The sequence below is a fragment of the Salmo trutta genome, chromosome 1 (genome assembly GCF_901001165.1).
Source record: "Salmo trutta chromosome 1, fSalTru1.1, whole genome shotgun sequence".
NCBI lineage: Eukaryota > Metazoa > Chordata > Actinopteri > Salmoniformes > Salmonidae > Salmo > Salmo trutta.
In genome coordinates this window covers 46,493,853-46,517,506 of record NC_042957.1, presented here as the reverse complement: position 1 = coordinate 46,517,506, position 23,654 = coordinate 46,493,853, and the positions used below count along the sequence as shown (strand labels likewise).

The window sequence follows — 23,654 nt, the reverse complement described above, 5'->3', positions numbered from 1 at the left end:
TTCGGGCAGGTAGCGTTCTCCTGGCATCCGCCAAACCCAGATTCGTCCATCAGACTGCCAGATGGTGAAGCTTAATTCATCACTCCAGAGAACGCGTTTCCACTGCTCCAGAGTCCAATGGTGGCGAGCTTTACACCACTCCAGCCGACGCTTGGCTTTGCACATGGTGATCTTAGGCTTTTGTGTGGTTGCTCGGACATGGAAACCCATTTCATGAAGGTCCCGATGAACAGTTCTTGTGCTGACTTGCTTCCAAAGGAAGTTTGGAACTTGGTAGTGAATGTTGCAACTGAGGACAGACCATTTTTATGCGCTACGCGTTTCAGCACTCGGCGGTCCCGTTCTGTGAGCTTGTGTGGCCTACCACTTCGTGGCTGAGCCGTTGTTGCTCCTCGACGTTTCCACTTCACAATAGCTCTAGCAGTGCAGAAATCTGATGAACTGACTTGTTGGAAAGGTGGCATCCTATGATGTTGAATGTCACTGAGCTCTTCAGTAAGGCCATTCTACTGCCAATGTTTGTCTATAGAGATTGCATGGCTGTGTGCTCGATTTTATACACCTGTCAGGAACGTGTGTGGCTGAAATAGCCAAATCCACTCATTTGAATGGGTGTCCACATACTTTTGTATATATAGCGTACATTAATGCTGTTCATAACAGTTCCTCAATGCCCTGTGTGTCCTCAGGGTCAGTGTGGGACCAGGGTAAAAGAGGGACATGAAACATAGTGTCCGTGACTACTTCACCTCAGCTCTGTTTACAATGACATGCGGGGAGATACGATTCTCACCTTCCGTTTTGCCTCATTAAAACCTTTCTATGAACTTACTTTTGCATGTTGATTCAACTTTATCATGGAAAATAGTGTATACGGTCTCATTTCTCTGTGTATTCCTAGCGAGTACTAACTAGTCTGTCCATCCAGGTGCTTTAGAACAAGCTTGTCAGCTAGTGTTACTGGATTAGGGGCTGATGATCCATGCTGAGCTCCAATGGCAACCAACCTCTCTCGCCCAATCCAGCCCTGCCTAGCCCGTCACATGACCTCTGCACCGGTCTGCCCAAAAGATGGACACTCTCTGTGTCCGTCTTCATTGTCTTACTCACACTCAATTACATGGTATTGGGACGTTTCTCATCTTGCCCTCTCTTACTCTTGAGAAGGTAGGGCTACACTTACCAAGCTGTCTCTATTCTTGTGGTAGTCAATTTTGTGGTTGTGTTGAACTTGACTTCACATACACAAACATACACACGTGAGCATACACACATGAGCACACAAACACAGCTGCCCTTCGGATCTTGATGTCCCATGGGGATCACTGCGTCTGACAGCTCAGCTTTCGGTGGCACGGCCTTTTGCCGTCGTCTGCGGCATCGTCAGATTTGGAGATTCACCTGGCTCTATGTTAGTCGCTTGCTCACACTGTCTGAGAGCTGCAGTCAAAGAGTGAGGAAGGAATGCAAAATCAATTTAAAAGTCAATCATGTCTTCCGTATATAAGCTTGCAATCTGGAAGACACTGTCTCACACCATTCCCAATACACCCAGAGCAAGCGGTGTATCTACAGTCTAATCGATGTCTGTGTTTATCTGTTTATGGTGAAACCATGACTGTTACAGACCACCACAGAGTACAGTGCCCTTAAGCCTGCAGTAGCTCTGCTGTGCTAAGTCCTATGAGTCCCATAGCTCTCTCTGCTCATTGTTCCATAGGCCCCATTGTGTTTCAGCTGTGGTGAGAAAGGGACAGGAATGCTGACGCCAACATTTTGCCATTTCAGAACACACTCACACGCCAATTTTTGGCGGCCTATCAAATGGCTCAAGTCCCTACTGATTGAGAATACAAATGTGGTGATGTCATTATTTGTATTTGATTAGTGGTTCAGATCCTTGTTTGTGTTCAAACAGCCAGGTAACCTAGTAACCAGGATGTGGGTTTTGCATGTGTGTGCTTGTTGAGAGAGACATTAGACTTGTCAGATGAGTGGGTATGGACAGTCCTGCTCAGGGACATTTCTAGGGACATGCATTCCCAATGAGATGTTTAGTGCCATGTTATTGGTAGAGGATCAGAATGAATGCTGTAGCCTACATAAACTATGACTGGGTTTGAACAACCAGCGAACTATACCAACTCTGGGTAGGCCTATTTAAAATACTTTATAAATGTAATCTTTTGTTTTGTTAGTGAGCTTATCACTTGCCGGACAGCGTCTCCAAATGTTCAGCTCGCTAACGTAGGAAGGCACTAACTAACTAACTAACGTTGAAAGCAAGAGGCACTGATCTTGTCCAGTCTTAATGATCACCAGTGGAATTCTACTGGGAAACCTGCAGACAGTCAGCCATGTACTGTAGGACTGAAGCGGAGCTGACTGGCTGGCTGACTGGCTGGCAGTGGTATAGGGTTTCAGTGCAAGGGGAGATTCCTGCTTTGCAGAGCAGCCTACAACAGGTTGTCTTACAGGGCTTCAGCAGGAAAGAGGAGGGAGGAAGAGAGAGAGAGAGACGGGCGACATGGGAAGGAAGGGAAAAAAAGAGGGGGCAATCATATTGTAGCCGGTTGCCTACAGATGGCATGCTGCTATAAAATGAGATGAAGCAAGATGCTGATTTTATAAGGGACATTTCAGCTGGTTTGTTTTGGTTCAGTGCTATGTGAGTGTGAGAGAGATTTGTGTAAAATCGGGCGACTGTAAATTCTTTAGGTTTTTGTTTCATCATAGCGTCATGTTATTTGATGTCATAGTGCACATGTAGGCTGGTGGTATGTTTATGTCGTAATGATTGACTTAACCAAGAACATACGGATGTGAAACAAACAGTGAATGAATTATTCAACTGGTAGTGAATGAATGTGTGGCTAACTGATTGAGAAAGTGAGATGGCGCAGTTATCTGATGTTTCTATTGCTACCTCTGTCTCAGCAGTGCAATGAGCTCAAAGGAATGATTTGTCTGTCTGACAGCCTGCTGATTGGAAGAAGACATTCCCAATGCCAACAACGGAGGTGCTGATTGGTTCTACATGCCAACTTTGGACCTTTTTGACCATTTATCCTTTGGTGTCTGATAACTGAGAAGTGACGTAGGAGGGAATCTCTTGAGGTTTGAGTCATCAATGCCCAGGTCATTGTTATAGGAGGCCTACTGAGACAGACAGGGAGAGGAACAGACAGGAAGAGGAACAGGCAGCATGGACACTATAGAGAACCCCGCCTTGGAGCCCAGATCGGAGCGGATTGCCCGCTACAAGGCCGAAAGGAGGCGGGAGCTACAAGAACGCTATGGCAACATGGAGGAGCTCCCATCCAAGTGGGTGAGGAGGGATGGGACTCTCATGAACTCAGACGGCGCACCTCCCTCCACAGACAGGATCCTCTCTGGGGGGGTGAACGGCAGAGCGGGGGGGGCGGAGGGGGGCAGGAGGGAGAGCAACACCCCTCTGGAGTCAGAACCGAGGAGAGTCTCCAACGGCTTTGAGGCAGACACTGCTGCAGACCCAACATGCATCCGAAGGTGAGTCCCTTCCATGTATAGCCATTAGCCAATCAGTAGTGGAGATCCTTCTCAACCCCCACCAAGAAGACAAAGAGTGATGCAGCAGACAGATTGCATACACTGACTGTGATGTCACCCCACATGCTGACTCAGACCACTGAACCTAGATATGCTGAAGGTATGCAGGTAATGCCTGCTGGCCATCAGTGAATTGCTGTCTTATACAGTATCAGGCCATGTACACGTAGCGTAACAGCCCCAACAGACTGGCCTTTTCCCTGTTCCCTAACAACAGACTGGCCTTTTCCCTGTTCCCTAACAACAGACTGGCCTTTTCCCTGTTCCCTAACAACAGACTGGCCTTTTCCCTATTCCCTAACAGCAGACTGGCCTTTTCCCTGTTCCCTAACAACAGACTGATGAATAGAAACAACCATATTATGTGTAACCACCTCCTAAAACAACCCCCCACCAGTCACCAAGCTCCTTCTCCAGTGAAAATTCTTTCCTGTGACCTTTCAGCCTCGTAAAACAGTTGTCAGAGTTCACCTGTGCTTTATGGCCTTTGTTGCTAATTCAAACGGAGCGAGCTAAACCCGACTCCCAGCGTCATGCAGTACTAGGACAGCAGAGATCACATTGATTCCTCCATGCGTGTTTTATATCCTCCTGACCTGGACTCCCTTTCCTTTAAGAGGTACAATACTTGGTCAGGGGTGCTCTTTAGGAATTGGCGTAGTTGTGGGAGTTTGCCACTTTCCTTACGCCACCTCTCTCCCACCTCCCTCCTCCCCACCTCCTCCCCTGCCTCCAGGCAGTGTTCTTCTGGCTCTGCCGGCATGTTGAGTAGGGGGGAGTCCCTAGCTCCCCCAGGCCCCCCTGGACCCGACGCGGCCCAGCTGCAAACGCGGGTGTCGGTGGGCCAGTTGAGGAGTGCCCTGCTGCAGCAGACCGGGACTGGAACACAGCCTGAGAAAGTGTAGGGTCTTCTGCATGAAACGGCCTGTGTGTGTGTTGTTATTCTGAATATGTGTGGGCGTCAGTCCCACTGCTTCCAGTTTCTCACTATCTCTCTCTCCCCTTCTCTCCTGATGCTCACCCTGTTCCTCTGTGGTTGGGGATAGTAGTCCTGACAGTGGCCGTGCGGCCTCTTCCCTTGACCTGGCTGTAAAGCCGGGCTCGGAGGGGGGACGGCGGTGCACCCGTCGCTACCACCCTGGGGTGTCGGGCGGGGGCCGCAAAACCACCGAGCGCTTCAGGACACAGCCGATCACAGCCTGTGAGGTGCAGGAGAGCGGCGGGTAGGGACTGTGTGCTTCGGCCAGCCATATCAACCATGTCATATCAGAGCATGCAGGTCAAGCCTGGGGCTCATCTGGAAGACTCTGCCCTAGTTTGGTTACTCTTCAGGTGGAGAGGTTTGCAGTGTTTTGTGCCATTGCTTTTTCTTCTTTTCCAATTGTTTTGATAGTGTGTGATAATGGTTTGCATGCATGTAAATGCTTTCCAGATATTTACTGTCCTTTCATAGAGGAGCATCTCTTTTGGTGGTCCTTGTGGTTTTGTATTGAAATAGTTTGGCCTTGGTACACTGGCAAGCAGCATGATTTGCGTGGATGTTTGCATCTGTTCATGGCGCTTAATAGCAACCATGACATGAACAGTGTTGCTTTGTTGAGCATGCAGATGTGACCCAGGAGCCTGGGTCTGTGTGTGAGATACAGTAACCCACACAGACATTCGAGAGACAGTGAAAAGAGAGATTTACACCAGGCAGGAATGAACATGGTCAAACTCCTTTCATCTTTTGTCTTGTGTGCATGTTTCAGCCAATGACATCGTGTTGATTCCCTCTCTCTCTCTCTCTCTCTCTCTCTCTCTCTCTCTCTCTCTCTCTCTCTCTCTCTCTGTGCCCCACAGACTGCTAGAGGCAGAGGAAGAGGAGAACGCGAAAGGTAACGAACCCCTGCCCACCTGGCTCTCACGTGGCCTGTTTTATTTTGCCACACACAAACGGCTGATCCATTGCCTATTGTACAGCCTCTGTACTGCCTCTGTGTTAACTGAGTGGGGGGAGAGAGGGACAGAGAGAGGGAGACAGAGAGAGAAACAGAGGGACAGAGAAGAGAGAAAAATAGAGAGAGAGATCGAGAGAGAGAGAGGGTAACAGGCATAGTGCTGTGTGGCTTGCCAGAGATAATGTTTAACACAGTGACAAAGAAGAGCAGGTGCTCTCTCTCTCTCTCTCTTTCTCTCTCGTTCTCTCTCTCTCCCCCCTCTCTTTCTCTCTCCACTCTCTCTCTCTCGATCACAGAAATGCCGACATGGGAGATAGGAGGTGGCAAAGCGCTCTGATCAGCACTGGTCTCTACAAGTAGTGTGTGATAAACTGGCTCAGCAGGCTACTGTAATAGGCGTTTGTCATCACACTGTAGCTGAGCGAGAGCGAGAGACAGACAGACAGAGAGAAAGATAAAAATGGGGTGGACAACACAGGGTCAGAAGGAATAACAGTTTTTTCCCTTCTATTTTCACTCAAAAACAACAGATAATACAAAAACACAAACCTATATCAACTAATAGTTACTGTATAACAGTACGTTCATAACAGCAAACCTGATGAATATACTCTGACCTCTACTTACACTCAACCCCAGCTCCAGAGATGCCTTTCTAGAACATCTATAATAAACAGAACATCAAATAAATCAAGGGATTTTATTTTTAAACACTCCACCAGACCAAGATGGGAACATGGTGACGGTAGAATGTTGAAGTTCCTCGGTGGGGATGGATTTATGAGCCGTAAAAGCATGCCTGAGCACCACACCGCCACTATAAAAAAATAAAAAATAGTCCCCACTTGTACACAGTAGCTGTCCAATAGGTTCTCTCTGATGCATTCATTTGGCTGTCCACCTAAAATACATGATTAAATGGCCATTGAGAGCGGTGTTAGAAACAACAGAGATAGTTGACACTCACTCCATCAGCGTTGCTGTCCAACTGCCTGGTCAGAAGGAGGAGCTGTGGGGTCACTAAGTTCAAGCCAGGTGAGAGAAGAAGTAGGCAGCTAGCGGTGCCAGCTGAGAGATAGTGGTGGTGGTGCCGTGTGACAAGTGTAGTAAGGGCCAGGTGCAGGGCGGGGGCCTCGCGCGAAGGGATCAGTCACAGAGATCTGCCTGTCGCGTTGTGTCGCGGTGGACTGACAGGCTTGACTGCTACTATGAGCAGGTTAACTGTTTTTTTGCTGTATGACAGGGACTGTGAGTTTGCTGTATGATCAAAAGGCGTGTTGGGTGCTGTTACATTTTTTTTGTTTGCCTATTTTTATTAAAAGGGTTAATGTGTTTGACAGGCTCAGTGATGCCAAAATGATATCCCTGCTGATGACACAGACAGACTGACAGGGATTTAGCATTTTAACATGGTGTGTCTTTGAGTGTGCATGTATTTAACTCTAATGTATTTACCTCTGTTTACCTGACTGGATTTATATATTTAATGTCATCCCCTCCCCCCCAGCTGATGTGAAGACAGACGACAGAGCCAAGATGAGTGTGGCGGCCAAGATGTCTCTGTTTAAAGTAAGCACGCCCATCTAGCTCAGCCTTTGCTGTGAAACAGGACCCTGTCCCAGGACCCCCCTCCTGTTCCCTTGTACCATGTTGTCCGTCTCCATGCCTGATCACAAAAGGTCATCACCATGGAGACCAGGGGGGCTACACAGGGCTTATGTCTCACAACTGCACATAAACAGACAAAACAGAGCCCATGTTTAGAGAGAGAGCGAGAGAGCGAGAGTGAGAGAGGGGGAGAGAGAGAGGGATCTCATGTAGCAGTCCTGGCGGCTGCTCACCTTACAGTCACGGAGCAACGCATGATGAGCCAGCAGGCTGAGCTGAGCATGCAGAGCTGAACACACCGAACGAATGTTGAGGAATATGAATGGCCAAACAGGTGCTGCTCTCTGACAGGGCCTTGTATAATAGTACTGTACTATATATCGCTACATGGTGCCTAAATAAGACCAGGTATGCAGACAGAGTGTAGTATAGGACATATAGGAAGCCAGACCACAGAGTGCATGCAGAAGGACCCTTCTGTTCTTAGTTTACTCCCATTGGCCAATGTGTTATTGTTTATGTAGCCGTTGGCAGCCTGTCTTGTTAACCAATATTTCACTTCCTGGTGGGTTTTAGTCACGTAGCATCTGTCGAAACCTAGGAGAAAAGTGGCCAGGGACTATCAAGCCATGAACAGGCATTAACAGGTGGTTGTAGTTAGCCCGTAGCTATCTCCTGTCAGGCTGGCTGGTGGAGGAGGGAGGCAGGGCCAGGAGGGAGGGGACTGAGGGGAGGGACAGGGAGGTAAAGGTACACTACTGAGGGAGCTCTGGTTACAGTGTGACCTGCAGGCCTGGCATTCTATCCCTCTCCTCTACCTTCTTACATAGGCCACCCACAGCACCTTACAGATCCCTGGTTTATTCACCAGCTATCCCACCCACGTCCGCTGCCTACAGTACTGCACCTCCATTCACATGCCAGGAAAGACAGACTTTCAGTGAAAGAGATGAAAAAGGAGAGGACATTTTTGTAATTTCTCAGTAATTTCAACCATTATATGCTCTGTTTGATCTAAATGTTGATTATACACCTGTGGAAAGTCATTATTGTGTAACATGTAATGGTCAGATATTACGTATCAATTATCAACATAAATGTTATGAATGACTATTTCTCTCGCTTTCTGTTTCTCTTCTCCCTATTTCTCTCTGTTGCAGGAGCTAGAGAAGACAGCAGCCCCTGAGGCCTCCTCCTTTCTGAAGCCTCGCTCTGGCAGCGCCACGTATGAACGCAGAGGACGCCGCGGCAACGAGCACCGCTCACTCACTCAGCCAATTACCTGTGAGGAGATGGTGGTGGCCACCAGGTGAGCAGGGTCAAGGGTCACACCTCGGTGGTCAATGGACAAGGATATATTGTATCTGTTGGCAGTGAGGTGTTGGCAGACCGTATGCAAAAAACATTGGCCTCTCACACATTAAAATTCCTTGTCCAGTGGGTTGTGGAATCCGTATGGAAGGCAGGTTATGAGATCATAACTGATTAAAGTTGTGATACGGTTTATGGTATTCGGTTTATGTATAGCATTCTAGATAATGCATTATATTAAGAGCTTTCGGTATGGTACCGATTAGATGTAAACTCGCCGAAAGAGGGGACTAGCGTGCTTTTGGTACCGGTTCCGACCAACATTTTTGCTTATAAATTGGATGTGTGGACACCGTAGGTCGAAATGGCTTGCATTCAGCAGTAGCCCTAGTCCTCTTCCACTTGTGTGACTCAGGCTGTGACATCTTACACAACTTGAAGCTGGGATGTCCCGCCTACCATTTAATTCGCTCTTACGACTGTCCATCAACTCCTGGCTGAACGCATCACAGCCACTGACAAAGCACATGCCTCCAATCCTTTAGATCCTAGCGCAGCAGGAGAGCGTGGGTTCGTCGCTCTAGCACATTCGGATATCAATTCATAGCCAATTTAAGCCAAGTAATCGAAAATAATTCATAGATTATAATCAAAAAACACTTTCTGTTTGTGATAGATAGACAATATTAATATGAGATGAAAGGTGATTTCCTAACGAGTTCAGGATGCCAAGCTAGAACCCTGTGTGATGTTCAGAAGGGTGGAGGCAGAAGTTTTAATCAAGAGAGACCTTAAGAAAATATGCAACATTTTTCTAACACTAAACATACAAATACAAGGAAGGTGAAATCTTACAGTTAGTAATTTGGTAATTTGATTATACTATATTTAGAAAGCATATAATATTTTCAAGCCCTATTCATTCAGATTTGTCGAATAGAAAATACATCATATAAAATATTTCATGTTTATATTTTTTTTTACTGTGTACTTGGGCTTGTGCCCTCAAAAGTGACTGCTCCTCAGGAATTTATACCTACTTTTACCAGTAAGGTGAGATTTTAATCTTTCTCGCAGTCTAAACATTACTAGGTATTGTTTATTGGCCTTCTCGTGATAAAATACAATTTTAGGTATGTCTATTTAGGCAGAAATCTACATTTTGCCATTACATTTAACAGGTTTAATGTTACAAATATCTCACATTGTGTTCCACAGTTCCCGTCAGTCCGCATTTTAATTAACAGGGCTGTTTCTCTATTTTAACTATTCTTCCATGACATCCATTCACCATCCTTCTTCTCCTACCTATCTACCCCAGCAGCACCCCCCAGCCAGCAGAGTCAGGCGAGGCCCAGGCTGTGCAGGCCGAGGCGGAGGCGGTGGAGGACGATGAGAACAGTAAGCTGACTATGAGTGAGAAGCTGGCTCTGTTCAACAAGCTGTCCCTTCCAGGGAACCAGGGGGACGCCGGTCCCCATGCCCCCCCAGAGAGACGCAGGCAGAAGGGGGCACGCTACCGCACACAGCCCATCACCGTGGAGGAGGTCAGCCTGGTGAGAGTGGGTGTGGGACCAAGAAAGACATCCTCAGAGGAATGGAAGAGGGAATATTAGAGATGACATTGACAATTGTGTGCATGTGTCTTTCTTTAACTGAGAAATACGGATTGTGACACGGGTGATTCAGTGTGTGTGTGTGTGTGTGTGTGTGTGTGTGTGTGTGTGTGTGTGTGTGTGTGTGTGTGTGTGTGTGTGTGTGTGTGTGTGTGTGTGTGTGTGTGTGTGTGTATACTGGATGTTGACGTGAGCATGACTGGGTGAGTAAGTGTATGTACACCATATTGAATGTCACACTCTGTGCCTCTAACTGTTCTGAGCACTGGATTGATCCATAGTTTTATTTGATCAGTATCAAACCAATGTCGACCATAACTCTGTCCAGAGGGTAACCAGCGCAATCATACTAAAATTAGACAGGTCCAAAATGATGACTCAGAAATATGTAGTAACCTCTTCTTATAGTTTTCATACTAATTTACACTATTGTGATGAGTAGAATCTATAATCTCCATGTCTCTGACAGTATTCTCCTCGCTTTGTCCTCCCTCAGCTCCAGAAAGGCCCCATCCAGCTGCCCCCGCTGCGCCTGTTCCCCACCCTCTCCGACCGGCAGCAGGAGCAGTCCGTCAACCTGAGGCCCAGTGAGGTGCGTCAGGCCCAGCCTCGACCCGGGGCCGACGTGGAGCCTAACACAGGACCTCACCCATCCCAGCAGGGCCTGCAGCAGCGCAGGGGCTCTGAGCCAGGAGAGATCAGAGGCATCCTGAGGAAGAGCCCCTCTGGAGGACCAGAATGGGACCGAGACGGAGACACTATGTGGGAGGGCAGACAGCAGGACCAGAATGGAGGAGGGGAGAGGGGGAATGGGGTGGAGGAGAGGGGGGCAGAGAGACATGATAATGTACCAGTGCCTCGTAGAGAGAGACCAGCATCCTCTGCCCCCTGGAGACAGAGGAACAGGAACAGGAGGGAGACGGTGGCCGTGTGTGCAGACAGGCCATCCTCAGAGCAGAGTCACCCCCAGGAGGAGAGGCAGATGGACCCCCCTGGGAACACCTCTGGGAGAGACAGGTACACAATTAACACAAAAGCCAACATACAGGGCTTTTAAATTATGTGTTTGTGCGTGAACGTTGATGGAATGTTGTAACCCTGAGCGTGTATTGAAATTTGTGGGCTGCAGGAGGGATCTCTATTGCTGAGTGTCATGGAAGGTTTGTCTTTGTGTGTGTGTGTGTGTGTGTGTGTGTGTGTGTGTGTGTGTGTGTGTGTGTGTGTGTGTGTGTGTGTGTGTGTGTGCGAGCGAGCTTGAGCACAAGAGAGAGATTTGCATTGCTATTTCTTAGACCTCCCCTCTGTCTCTGTGCAGGTTGTCAGATGCTTCCAGGGAGGAGGAAGAGGAGGAGAGGGGGAGCAGGGTGAGCAGAGACACCCCTCCCAGACAACACGTCCTGGTGACCTTGGCGGACCAGAGGAAGGTAAGACCAGCGGCCATCTTATTGGACCTCAGACCTCAGTCAGAGCAGGCAGCTACTGGGAATGGTGGGCAGTGGATAGATGCTGACATCACTGATTTGCATTGGAAATCTCACACGGACTGAGCTCATGTGTTTTGGAGCCAGTTGGTTGGCTGTTTATAGTTGATTTGGCTCTGCACTTGTGTTTAGCATCTTGAATATGTAGGCTCAGAATCCCACTGGGGCAAATCCAGTCTTAGCCTGGAAAGCAGAGCAGTTGGACAGCTGTGGACACATCCTTCTCAGTCAGATAGATAGATAGATCCACCACAGGAGGCTCCCAGACAATCCCTAGTCCCCAGGGTCTGTGATACTATGGCTTGGCCCCACTGTAACACTCCACGCCAGCCCAGCCCAGAGAAAAGGCCCTGTCTTCCACTTGTAATCTCTAATCCTCGGGGTGGCTGTCTGGAACCAGTGGGTTAAGTGTAACCTGTCAGCCAGGTAAAGAGGGGAGGGTGAGGGTCAACGGGGGGACAGATCACAGGGGAGTTGGCCTCGATTTGGGAGGCATTTTAAAAGAGGGGATGCTGTCCGCACACTGCCCAAAAATTATATCGAAATAGTATAATTATTTTGAAAAAGGTGAAACCGTTAAAAGGTGCGAAGTGCGTGGCCAGGTAGGACGAGTTAGTTAGCTGTCCTTTCTTTTGTTGAAGGTTGAACAGATAAGCACTCTCAGAAAGCAGAGTGCTTAATATGAGAGTTTGTTGTAGTTTTGCCATTCCACTGAGACCAAAGGAGCATCATAACATCATAGCAGCTCTACACCAGCCCCATATCTTACTATGGTATGTGTTTAATGTCATAGCAGCCCTACACCAGCCCTATACCTTACTATGTATTCAATCACTGAGAGCTACCTTGCGTTACTTAGATATGGGTGCAGCTTCTACTGTTTTTATGGCCCAGGAATGGGCTGAATGGCTCTGAATGACATGGAATGTTATCAGATAGACTTAACAGATAGGGGCTTCCATGAACACCCTCTTGACCCCATTAGGCCCCCTTAGCTAGACAGTGTTGACACTTCTCTGTGTTGTGTGTATGTGTGTGTGAGAGAGAGAGAGACCTTCATACCCTTGTGGATGTTTCTCATTGCTCTTCACCCTCTCTTTCTCCTATTTGCCATCTCTTTTTATGCTATGCTCGCTCCTCTCACCCTATTTTTTTTCTTGGCTTTGATGACCACACCCCCTCTCTGCTCCAATGCTGCCCCCTTTAGGAAGACAGTGAGATCTCCCATGATGCACCAGCTGTCAACCCTCAGTGCTGGGTAAGCGGAGTGCTGGCTCTGTGGCACCCTATTCCTTACATAGTGCACCCTATTCCCTACATAGTGCACCCTATTGCCTACAAACCTCTGTGTTTGGTTATTTCAACTGAACTTATTAGCCTGGTTTGTTGACTAGTCATATCAAATCTATTCTATTCTGTTCTACCCAATCCTGGGCTTATTCCTTTATCCTCCTCCCCTCCTCCCAGGATCCTGTCTTTTCCTCTGTCTATTCTAACAGTACACCTCAATATGTCATGTGTTACAATCAGGTGAGTGTTTGTGCAAGCACACGTTCAGGTGCGTGAGTGTGAAGTGTGTCCATTGCACGCCATTGCCCCTCAATATTCCATTTAAATGTACTTGTTGGAGTGCTGTGATTTGAGTTGTGTTGATACTGCAGTGAAACATGTCGACGTAGTTCCCCTTCATATATCCTGTTTTCTCTCCCTCCTCAGACCAGCTCTTCCTTTGAGGCCCAGGAGGTATCCTCTCCTACCCAGCCGCTCTCTCAGCCCCAATGGAGACAGAAGGTGACCCACACACACACACACACACACACGCAAACCCACACACACTGGTAGGTGTTACTGTACGGTCGCTGATCCCTGTCTCTGCCCATGCAGCACGCTAGACCAGTAGAAGAGGAGGAGCTGCCACAGGCGTCGGTGGCTGAGCGCATGAGAACCCTACAGGAGAGTGAGGAGCAGTGGAAGACCAGAGGGAGAGGAGCCGCCAACGACTCAGCCCAGTACACTGTTGCCGGGCGCATGGCGAAAGGAGGTGAGGTTTCCCTCTCTCTTTCTCCCTTTTTTCTTTCTCTCTCTCTTGTTCTCTCTTTCTTTCCCTCACTCAGACCTGTGTGGGAATGTCCCATTGCAGGTTTGGTGTCCCCTGTATCGGACATACACGAGACCCCTCCATCTCACACTAAGAGACCCTCCACAGGAGCCACAGCAACAGCATGCCCATATGAAGGTAAAAATACCCCATCCACAAAGGAGAAAAGATGTTTGTATCCGGTTTATGATTGTAGATCCTCTTCCCTGACCTCTGGTTCGCCTCTCAACAGAGATCTCCAGTCACCCTGGGATGGAGGTTGGAGAGGACACAAAGCTGGACAAACTGGATTCCATTGTGGACAGGCTGAATAGTATGTCTTATTATCTATTCTAGGATGATTTGTCCTAACCTCAGATTAAGAGAGGAAGTCTATCCACTAGTGTCTATTGTTTAACTTCCTGTGTTTTTCTCAGTGATGCTTTGAGCATCCTAATGAAGTGGAAAACCTGTAACTTCTCTCATGTTGTAACCCTCTCCTCCCCCAGCCGCTCCCCAGGACACGCCCCTGGAGGTGACATCAGGGAGGGTGAAGGAGGTCATGACCCCTGATGACAGGGAGGTGTCGCCCCCCTCACCCTCTGCCCTCCCCGCTGGGGCTGGTGCTGCCACTGGAACTGACCCAGAACAAGACCTCAGTGCCCTCTGCCAGACCAACACACCTATGTAAGTGTGTGTGTGTGTGTGTGTGTGTGTGGGGGGGGGGGGGGGGGGGTGGGGGGGGGAGTAGGTTGTGTGTGTTTGTGTGTATGCGTTTACATGTACACTTCTATCTAATTGTATGATTGTCTTCATTGTGTGTGTTTGTGTCTTAATGCCTCTTTGTGATGTGTGTGTGTGTGTGTGTGTGTGTGTGTGTGTGTGTGTGTGTGTGTGTGTGTGTGTGTGTGTGTGTGTGTGTGTGTGTGTGTGTGTGTGTGTGTGTGTGTGTGTGCAGGCTGACATCAGAAGTAGCGCAGCACAGGCGGTCGGTGCGTCCGTCCCGTAGGACCCAGGGCTCCCGGAACCCTCTGCGTGCTCTGGCGGCCCGCGATGACATCAGACAGGACTTCATGGGAGAGAGAGTCACCATGGCTACCGTGAACACTAACAGGACACAAGTGGAGAAGAGTGAGTGATGTTAACATATACCAGAGAGATATCTCTCTCTTTCTCTCTCTCTTGCTCCCTCAATCTGCTTATATGCTGTTTCTGACTTTCTCATCTCTGATCTCTCTGTCCCATGTCTGTCCTACCCCTCAGTGGTCAAGAATTCCAACATGGCTGACTCAACTCTAGCAAGTCTGGCCAGTACAGAGGACTTCAGTAACGTCGATCTGCGTGATGTCACTTCCACAGAGTCAATGACGAACAACAACAACCTGCCCATCAGCAACCTCATGCTCATTCACATCAAAGGTTGGTACAGATTGTGTGTGTGTGTGCATATGATTACGTTTATGAGTGCGTATGTGTGCATGTGCATGTGTGTGCGGATACAAACTCTCTTATCAACATGTGTGTGTGTTTCCTACGGTGCCAGGTTGGCATCATGTGCAAGTGCGTCTGGTGGAGCCCACTGCCAGGTCTCTGAACAGTGGAGACTGCTTCCTGCTGGTCACACCCACTCACTGCATCCTGTGGAGCGGAGAGTTCGCCAACACCAGAGAGAAAGCCAAGGTACGATTTCGACACTACACACAACATTGTATCACATACTGTCTACTCTCTATTCCTTGGCTAACTAGATCCCTGGCTTGTATTGCTCATGAGGGATTCCCGTTAAGCGTCTTATTCATCTGTAATTCAAACCATATATGACTTTTGAATATAACCATTGAAGTACATTTTACATTCTACCTTTAAACACAATGTGAAGCCACTGATTCATGTCAGTTATAACTGGTGATGTTTGCCTGTCTTCTGCTGTATCTGTCCAGGCGTCAGAGCTGGCATCGTTGATCCAGACACAGGGGGATCTGGGATGCCGGGCCTGTGGGGTCAACCACCTAGAGGAGGGGGTCAATACTGACAACAGCCTGGCCTCTGACTTCTGGAACCTTCTGGGAGGAAAGACACAATACAGAGGTCGGACTAGAACTAGTCACCAACCACTCTGTCACTCACTCAGTAGAAAAAACCATAAGAACTGTACAAACTATGTGAAAATCCTATTAAAACAACCAGAACGCCCTTTTAGGTAAGTAACTCAGTAAGTAAGTTAACTAAGTCAGTCAGTCAGTCAGTAAACTAAGTCAGTCAGTAAACTAAGTCAGTCAGTCAGTAAGTCAGTAAACTAAGACAGTCAGTAAACTAAATCAGTCAGTCAGTAAGTAAACTAAGTAATTAAGTAAGTCAGTCAGTAAACTGAGTCAGTCAGTAAGTCAGTAAACTAAGTCAGTCAGTCAGTCAGTAAACTAAGTCAGTCAGTCAGTCAGTAAGTAAGAAACCCATAAAGTAAGTATGCAAGCAACCAGTAAGTGACCATTTGCATCTGTCTTTGTGTACTGTATGTGTGATTGTATATGTGTGTGTTCCCTGTAGGAGCGGGAGCCCCAGAAGAGGATGAGCTATATGAGAGTGGGGTGGTGGAGTCTAACTGTTTGTACAGGCTGGTGGAGAACAGACTGGTACCCCATGAGCAGGCCTGGGCATCCATCCCCACTGTCTCCCTACTGGGATCCACTGAGGTCAGTCCCTCCCTGGATCCCCTTGTGTGTTTCTGTGGCTTCTCATCCGTTGCTGCCTTGGTGCTACATATCAATCAATGGGTTTTTAACGCAATACAAAGATTATAAACTGGAATGCCATCTATCAACTTCTGTGTGATTTTCAACACTACAGAAAGTATCTGATCTCTGAATGGTTCTCTCTCTCTGCCTCTGTCTCTCTTTGTCTCTGTCTCTGCCTCTCTCTCTCTGTCTCTGTTTGTTCCCCTGTCTCTCTACCAGGCCCTGGTGTTTGACTTTGGCAGCGAGGTGTACCTGTGGCATGGGAAGGATGTTGCCCCTGGCGACAGGAGTGTGGCTGTACAGCTGGCCCAGCAGGTGTGGGGTGGTCCCTACGACTACAGCAACTGTAGGGTCAACCCACTGGACCCCACACACTGCAACCCCAGCATACAGCCGTAGGTACACACCACACATGCGCTTACATAGTAAAATACCTAATTTAAATACATACTGTTGTATTCATTGATGCATTATGTGTGTGATTTGTGTACAGGCAAGGTGAAAGACGGCCCGGCTGGGCTCTGTTTGGCTGTGTCTCTGAGCACAAGGAGACAGCCCTCTTCAGGGAGAAGTTTCTGGACTGGGCTGGAGATAAGGAGGAGACCACTGCAATGGTGGTGGAGGAGGCACAGGTTAGTTAGAGAAAGATCAATTCAAATCAACTTGTATTTGTCACATGCGCTGAATACAACAGCTGTAGACCTTACCGTGAAATGCTTACTTACAAGCCCTTAAACAACATGACGTTTTAAGAAAAATAAGAGTTAAGAAAATATTTACTAAATAAAGTTTAAAAAAAATATGACCCTTCCTGTACAGATTCAGAGTGACTGTGAGAAAGACGCCTGGTCTTCTTTGACTGTATTTCTCCTCTCCCTTCCTCTCTCTACTGTGTCTCTCTGTGCAGACTGCCATTCCGGTGTTGCCCCAGCAGAGTCCCCTGCCCCAGCAGCCCCAGCAGCAGTTAGAGTGTGTGTCTCTGTGTGCGTGTGATGCCAAGGCGCTGGTGGCAGGGCAGGGGGTGGCGGTGCCAGGGGCCTTGGTGGTCTCTACAGTCCTGGAGGGGGTGGACGTTCAGAGGGGTCATGGGGTCGTACCCCTGGAGGACGGGCGGCAGGTGGAGCTGAGCACTGTTGCCGTGGATACCTGGCACATTCAGGAGTTTGAGGACAGCGAGGCCCAGCTGGAGAGCCCAGGGCAGCTGCATGAAGGAGACACATACCTGGTCCGCTGGACCTATACTCTCAGCCCAGCGGATCAAAGCGGGGAGCCTGGGAGGGAGTGCTCTGCTGTCTTCATCTGGCAGGGCCGGCACTCCAGTATCAATGGGCGAGGCGCGTCTGCACTCACGAGTCATGAGGGAACACAGGTGGGTGGTTCTTTCATCTACACTCTTAAACCACCCATAGCCTCAGTTAAAACCATAGAATCACATATAGAACATGCAAATTATAGCATTTCAGAGGCCTGCGTTTAAACCAGTGTTATTGCTGAGAAGGATGCCTTTGGTTGTTGAGTACAGTAGGCTCGTTGACTGATGTTTCTACCTGTGTTGTTGTTGTTGTTGTCCTGTTGAAGGTGATGGTGCCGCAGGGGCAGGAGCCTCCATGTTTCCTTCAGCTTTTCCAGGGAGGTCTGGTCATCCACAAAGGCTGCCGAGCGGACACCACCAACAACACAGGTGGGATATTACCTTGGCTTTACCTGGTTGGTTGTGTGTCTATGTGTTCTGTGTAGACCTGTGTTCCTAACTGCAATCTCACTATGTCCTGTAGGAGTCTGGCGTCTGTTCTGTGTGCGTGGGGAGCTGCCTGAGGAGGCCAGTCTGTTGGAGGTGGACTGTAGCTGTGGCAGCCTGCGCTCCCGAGGTTCTCTCATACTGCTCAACAGTCAACAGGGGGCACTCTACCTGTGGCATGGCTGTAAGGTCCACGCCAGCTCCCGGGAGGCAGGCAAGAGGGCTGTGGAGCGACTCACTCAGATGTAAGTCTCACTTCATGGATGTGTTCATGTGCTTCTGTATGTATTAATTTGTTGGAATGCAACAGTATTAATACGTGGGTATGTGTGCTTTCTGCTGTCTGTGTGTTAGGTGCCCTTCTGAACTGGGCCTCAGCAGTGATAGCCCTTCGAGGGTGCAGGAAGTGGAGGAAGGGGCGGAGCCTGTTGAGTTTGGAAACGCTATTGGGCAGCAGGACAGGAAGGCCTATGACTGCATGCTACAAGGTACCGAACACACCTCTCAGCTCCTGTTCATACCTGAACAAAACACACTTTGACATACAGTGCCGTGAAAAAGTATTAGCCCCCTTTTTAATTTTCTATACTTTTGCAAATTTTTGATACTGAATGTCTTCAGATCTTCAACCAAAACCTAATATTAGATGAAGGGAACCTGAGTGAACAAATAACACAACAATGACATAATTATTTCATTTATTTAATAAACAAAGTTATGCAACACCCAATGCCACTGTGTGAAAAAGTAATTGCCCCCTTACACTCAACAACTGGTTTTGCCACATTTAGCTACAATGACTCCAACCAAACGCTTCCTGTAGTTGTTGAACAGTCTCTCACATCGCCGTGGAGGAACTTTGGCCCGCTCTTCTATGCTGTAACTCAGCAACATTTGTGGGTTTTCAAGCATGAACTGCTCATTTCAAGTCCTGCCACAACATCTCAATTGGGATTAGGTCTGGACTAGGCCATTCCAAAATGTAAAATTTGTTGCTTTTTAGCCATTTTCATGTAGACTTGATTGTGTGTTTTGGATCATTGTCTTGCTGCATAGCTCATCTGCGCTTCAGCTTCAGCTCAGAGACTGAGATGCTCCTGTAGAATTCTCTGATACGGAGCAGAATTCATGGTTCCTTCTATTAAGGCAAGTCATCCAGGACCTGAGTCAGCAAAGCATCCCCAAACCATCACACTACCACCACCATGCATGACCTTTGGTATGAGGTTCTTACTGTGGAATGCAGTGTTTGCATTTCGCCAGGCATAATGGAACCCATGTCGTCCAAAAAGTTATACCTTTGAATCATCTGTCCATAGAACATTCTTCCAAGAGTCTTGATGATCTTCCAGGTGCTTTTTGGCAAAATGTAGTCAACGTTTTGGATGACATTTGTATTTTATTAGGGATCCCTATTAACTGCTGCCAAGGCAGCAGCTACTCTTCCTGGGGTCCAAACACACCAAATAATCCACATTACATACAAAACATAAAACAGTGAATTATGTTTGTAATGAATGAGTTAAAGATAAAACAGTACATCATATAACATCCCTACACCACCACATATCCACAACACAAAATGTTCAATACCACCATACAACAATATCACAATGTGTGCATATGCATGTGTCTGTACCTTTTGTGTGTGTCTCTTCACAGTCCCCGTTGTTCCATAAGGTGTATTTTTACCTGCTTTTCAAATCTTATTCTACTGCGTGCATCAGTTACCTGATGTGGAATAGAGTTCCATGTAGTCATTCAGGCCATCCATCAGTGAGCTGAAGCTGAAGTGCAGCTGGGTCATGCAGCAAGACAATGATCCAAAACACACAATCAAGTCTACATGAAAATGGCTAAAAAGCAACACATTTTAAGTTTTGAAATGGCCTAGTCAAAGTCCAGACCTAATCCCAATTGAGATGTTGTGACAGGACTTGAAACGAGCAGTTCATGCTTGAAAACCCGCAAATGTTGCTGAGTTAAAGAAGTTCTGCATGGAAGAGTGGGCCAAAATTCCTCCACAGCGATGTGAGAGACTGATTAACAACTACAGGAAGTATTTGGTTGCAGTCATTGGAGCTAAAGGTGGCACAGCCAGTTATTGAGTGTAAGGGGGCAATTACTTATTCACAGAAAGGAATTGGGTGTTGCATAACTTTGTTCATTAAATATATACAATAAGTATACCATTTTTTTGTTATTTGTAAACTCGTGTTCCCTTTATCTAATATTAGGTTTTGGTTGAATATCTGATAACATTCAATATCAAAAATATGCAAAAGTAGAGAAAATTACCAATGGGGCAAATACTTTTTCACGGCACTGTATTTAACGGAATACCTGAAAGTTCAGAATAACCTGAACAGATATCCCAGCCCAAATGTCTTCTTTTTAAATTATGTGGTGGTTCATTTCTTTGCTATCAAATGAGGAGAGACAAACTTATCACACAAGTCAGAGTTATACTTAAACTAAATCTTTATTCACTTATTAATAAGGGAGCAGGTCAATACAACACACACATATAAAGTGAATCGAATGAGTGCTCTACGTTAATTATGACTGGTCGACGAATCACCCTCAGACCCTCAGACAAAAGTACAAAGGTCTTTTTATAGCCAGGATACACCCCCTTCAGGCTACATGACAAACAACAGATGTATGGAATGGGTCACAAGGTTAAGACTAGTATGAAATATACTTAGAATTCACAGCAGACAATATCTCATTGTGTAGAGACCAGGGTCTGGCCCTGGGGTCATCTCTCCCTGGTACCTTATAGAACAGAAACATTAACTCATGCTCTGGAATGCGGTATCACCCAAAGACATCGTAAATCTTCCAGAGGCCCATCCTCAGTAGAACACACACAGATGAGAGTTCTAACAACCTCTTATTCTGTTGCATTAAATAACCCTTTGATGCAATTACAGCATTATAACATAATATTGCCATTTCTGTTCTGACATTGAACACACAAATGACTAATGTAAGAAGGTATACACCAGCTGAACTTCTCTGAGTGCTGGAAGGTTTAGAGGTTGATGTGATGAGATGCTGTGGGTTGTTATCGCTCAGATCCAGGGAAGTATAACTTCACGCCACGCCTCTTCCATCTGAGCACCCGTTCCAGTACCTTCCTAGGGGAGGAGCTGCAGAGTCCTGCCCGGTTGCCAGGGGTTGTCATGGCAATGCCCTTTGTCCAGGAGAGCCTGTACTTTGTGCCACAGCCAGGTGAATGTCAATGCCCAAACACACACGTATGCACGCAGGCACTCATAAACACAACTTCCATTGTTATCACAAGGACTTGAGGTACAAAGCACTCACCTAATATCCCTCCTTTTCTTTCCCTTTCTCACTGTTTCTGTGCCCTCTCACTCTCTAAGTCTCTCTCTCTCTCTCGCTCTCTCTCTCTCTCTCTAACTCTCTCTCTCCCTCTCCCTCTCCCTCTCCCTCTCCCTCTCCCTCTCCCTCTCCCTCTCTCTCTCTCTCTCACTCTCTCTCTCTCTCTCCCTCTCCCTCTCACTCTCACAATTCAATTAAATTTGCTTTATTGGCATGACGTAACAATGTACATGTTGCCAAAGTTTATTTTGGATATTTACAATATTAATAAGAATCAAAATTGTTAATGGGACAACAGTAACAACAATAACCAAGGGTCAAAATAACCATACATTGAACAATAACAATAAGCACACAGTAGAGGACATGTGCAGATTGATTGATCTGTCAGACACTGTCCCTCATCTTATGGCAGGCAGCAATGTAGTGCGCTGCCAACACACAGCTCTTTGCGTCCTCCCCCAACAGTACAGGTAGCCTATTCTCATCAGAGAGGTCTTTGAAACCTTGAATAAAGGTTTCAAATTTGGGGAAATGACACTCTAATTGTTTTACATTTTTTATATTTTGTCAGGAAATGCAGCTCTGTCTCAGGTTCTGCTGTTGTGCAGTGTTGCACAGCCTTTTCTCTACAGGGAGCCAGGTTTTCCTGTGTCTACCGTTCTCAATGGCAAGGCTGTGCTCACTGAGCCTGTACTTTGTCAAGGTTTTTCTAAGGTTTTGATCAGTAACCATGGTCAAATAGTTAGCCACGGTGTGCCAGATAGCACTGCATTTTGCTTTGTGCTTGTGTTTCCCAATAAGCAATGTAGTTTTGTTTTGACTATGTTGTAATTTGATTTATTCTGATTGATTGGATGTTCTGGTCCTGAGGCTTCAGTGTGTTAGTAGAACAGGTTTGTGAACTCAGCCCCAGGACCAGCTCTCTCTAACTCTGTCTCGCTCTCTGTCTCTCTCTCTCTCCCTCTCATTCTCTCTCTCTTTCTTTTTCTTTCTTTCTTTCTTTCTTTCTTTCTTTCTTTCTTTCTTTCTTTCTTTCTTTCTGTCTTTCTTTCTTTCTCTCCCTCTCTCTCTTATCCCTCTCCAGCCCTGTTCCTGCTGGATAACTGTATGGAGCTGTATCTGTGGCAGGCAGGTGAGCCTGAGGACAGTCAGACCGCTGGCTCAGCCTGTATCCGCTGGGCTAACGAGAGGAGGTGTGCCATGCAGACAGTGCTCCAGTACTGCAAAGGTGAGAGCAAGTAGACAAAGCAAGGCAGCTAATAGAATAGTTGATTGTTTAGATCAGGGGTATATAAATCTTACCCCATGAGGTCCAGAGTACTGCTGGTAATTGCACCCACCTGGTGTCTTAGGTCCAAATCACTTCTTGATTAGAGGGGAGGAATAAGTAGAGGAAGTAAAAATGCAGAGGAAGTGGCTTCGAGGTCCAGATTTTAATCTGAGGTGTTTAGATGGTTGTTGGTCATTATCAGGAGTGTGTTGGGGATATGCTGTAGTTAGGGGCTAAGTTGTTCTGTGGTTCTCTGATGGTTTGCGCTGTGTTGGCGGTGTTTTAGAGAGGAACCCGAGGCGCCCCCTTCAGGCCTACCTCATCCAGGACGGAGCAGAACCCCTCACCTTCACCAACGTTTTCCCTCGCTGGGAGAAGAGACCCACACCCACCACACAGGTACAGGAAAAGAGGACTATTCGTCCTCCTCCTCACAATCAAAAACTTCACAACAGCAGTAAACCCAGTTCAGTATTATCCGGTTGGGTAAAGACCGCTGTGTCATAGAAACGCCACGGTCTTTGTCTTTCAAAGTCAGGTATGTTTTAGATTTAGATATGCTGACTTGTGAACGATGTTGTCCAGGGGGAGGCCGGGCGGGTCAAGCTGACCTTGGTGCAGGACGCCCTGGCCCAGCTCAGTAAGACCCAGTACCCCCTAGAGGAGCTGCTGCAGACCCCTCTGCCAGAGGGAGTGGACCCCCAGCGCCTGGAGATATACCTCTCCGACCACGACTTCCAGGTTGACACACAAACACGCTAGTTCTGTGTGGCTCAGTTGGTAGAGCATGACCCTTGCAACGTCAGGATAATGGGTTTGATTCCCACTGGGGCCACTCATATGAAAGTGTATTCATGGACTATGTATGCACACTTTGGATAAATTTGTCTGCTGAATGTTATGTACAGTATAATGACGTTATATAAAACAGAGTGCAGC

General features: G+C 47.3%; 1 protein-coding gene across 13 annotated transcripts in view; it reads left to right on the top strand.

The window, feature by feature from the left end:
• LOC115197316 (supervillin) overlaps positions 1–23,654 on the top strand; it is a 29,577-nt gene that overhangs the window by 5,030 nt on the left and 893 nt on the right. Inside the window, exons 1-32 of one of the 13 annotated variants that reach the window (XM_029758739.1) lie at positions 2,024–2,150; positions 2,941–3,528; positions 4,325–4,489; positions 4,635–4,811; positions 5,431–5,465; positions 7,036–7,097; positions 8,297–8,445; positions 9,769–10,003; positions 10,560–11,080; positions 11,379–11,487; positions 12,752–12,802; positions 13,012–13,074; positions 13,261–13,335; positions 13,429–13,585; positions 13,685–13,780; positions 13,875–13,955; positions 14,131–14,308; positions 14,580–14,752; positions 14,885–15,040; positions 15,165–15,301; positions 15,562–15,709; positions 16,166–16,311; positions 16,573–16,748; positions 16,847–16,985; positions 17,261–17,722; positions 17,932–18,034; positions 18,129–18,336; positions 18,446–18,579; positions 21,173–21,328; positions 22,530–22,673; positions 23,002–23,114; positions 23,301–23,456. In XM_029758739.1, the coding sequence (XP_029614599.1) occupies positions 3,206–3,528; positions 4,325–4,489; positions 4,635–4,811; positions 5,431–5,465; positions 7,036–7,097; positions 8,297–8,445; positions 9,769–10,003; positions 10,560–11,080; positions 11,379–11,487; positions 12,752–12,802; positions 13,012–13,074; positions 13,261–13,335; positions 13,429–13,585; positions 13,685–13,780; positions 13,875–13,955; positions 14,131–14,308; positions 14,580–14,752; positions 14,885–15,040; positions 15,165–15,301; positions 15,562–15,709; positions 16,166–16,311; positions 16,573–16,748; positions 16,847–16,985; positions 17,261–17,722; positions 17,932–18,034; positions 18,129–18,336; positions 18,446–18,579; positions 21,173–21,328; positions 22,530–22,673; positions 23,002–23,114; positions 23,301–23,456 (5,028 nt within the window). In that variant the 5' untranslated portion in view covers positions 2,024–2,150; positions 2,941–3,205. Of the gene's footprint in view, positions 1–2,023; positions 2,151–2,937; positions 3,529–4,324; positions 4,490–4,634; positions 4,812–5,430; positions 5,466–7,035; positions 7,098–8,296; positions 8,446–9,768; positions 10,004–10,559; positions 11,081–11,378; positions 11,488–12,751; positions 12,803–13,011; positions 13,075–13,260; positions 13,336–13,428; positions 13,586–13,684; positions 13,781–13,874; positions 13,956–14,130; positions 14,309–14,579; positions 14,753–14,884; positions 15,041–15,164; positions 15,302–15,561; positions 15,710–16,165; positions 16,312–16,572; positions 16,749–16,846; positions 16,986–17,260; positions 17,723–17,931; positions 18,035–18,128; positions 18,337–18,445; positions 18,580–21,172; positions 21,329–22,529; positions 22,674–23,001; positions 23,115–23,300; positions 23,457–23,654 lie in introns of those variants that run through there. The other 12 variants (XM_029758730.1, XM_029758757.1, XM_029758762.1 and 9 more) reach the window with 12 other exon arrangements.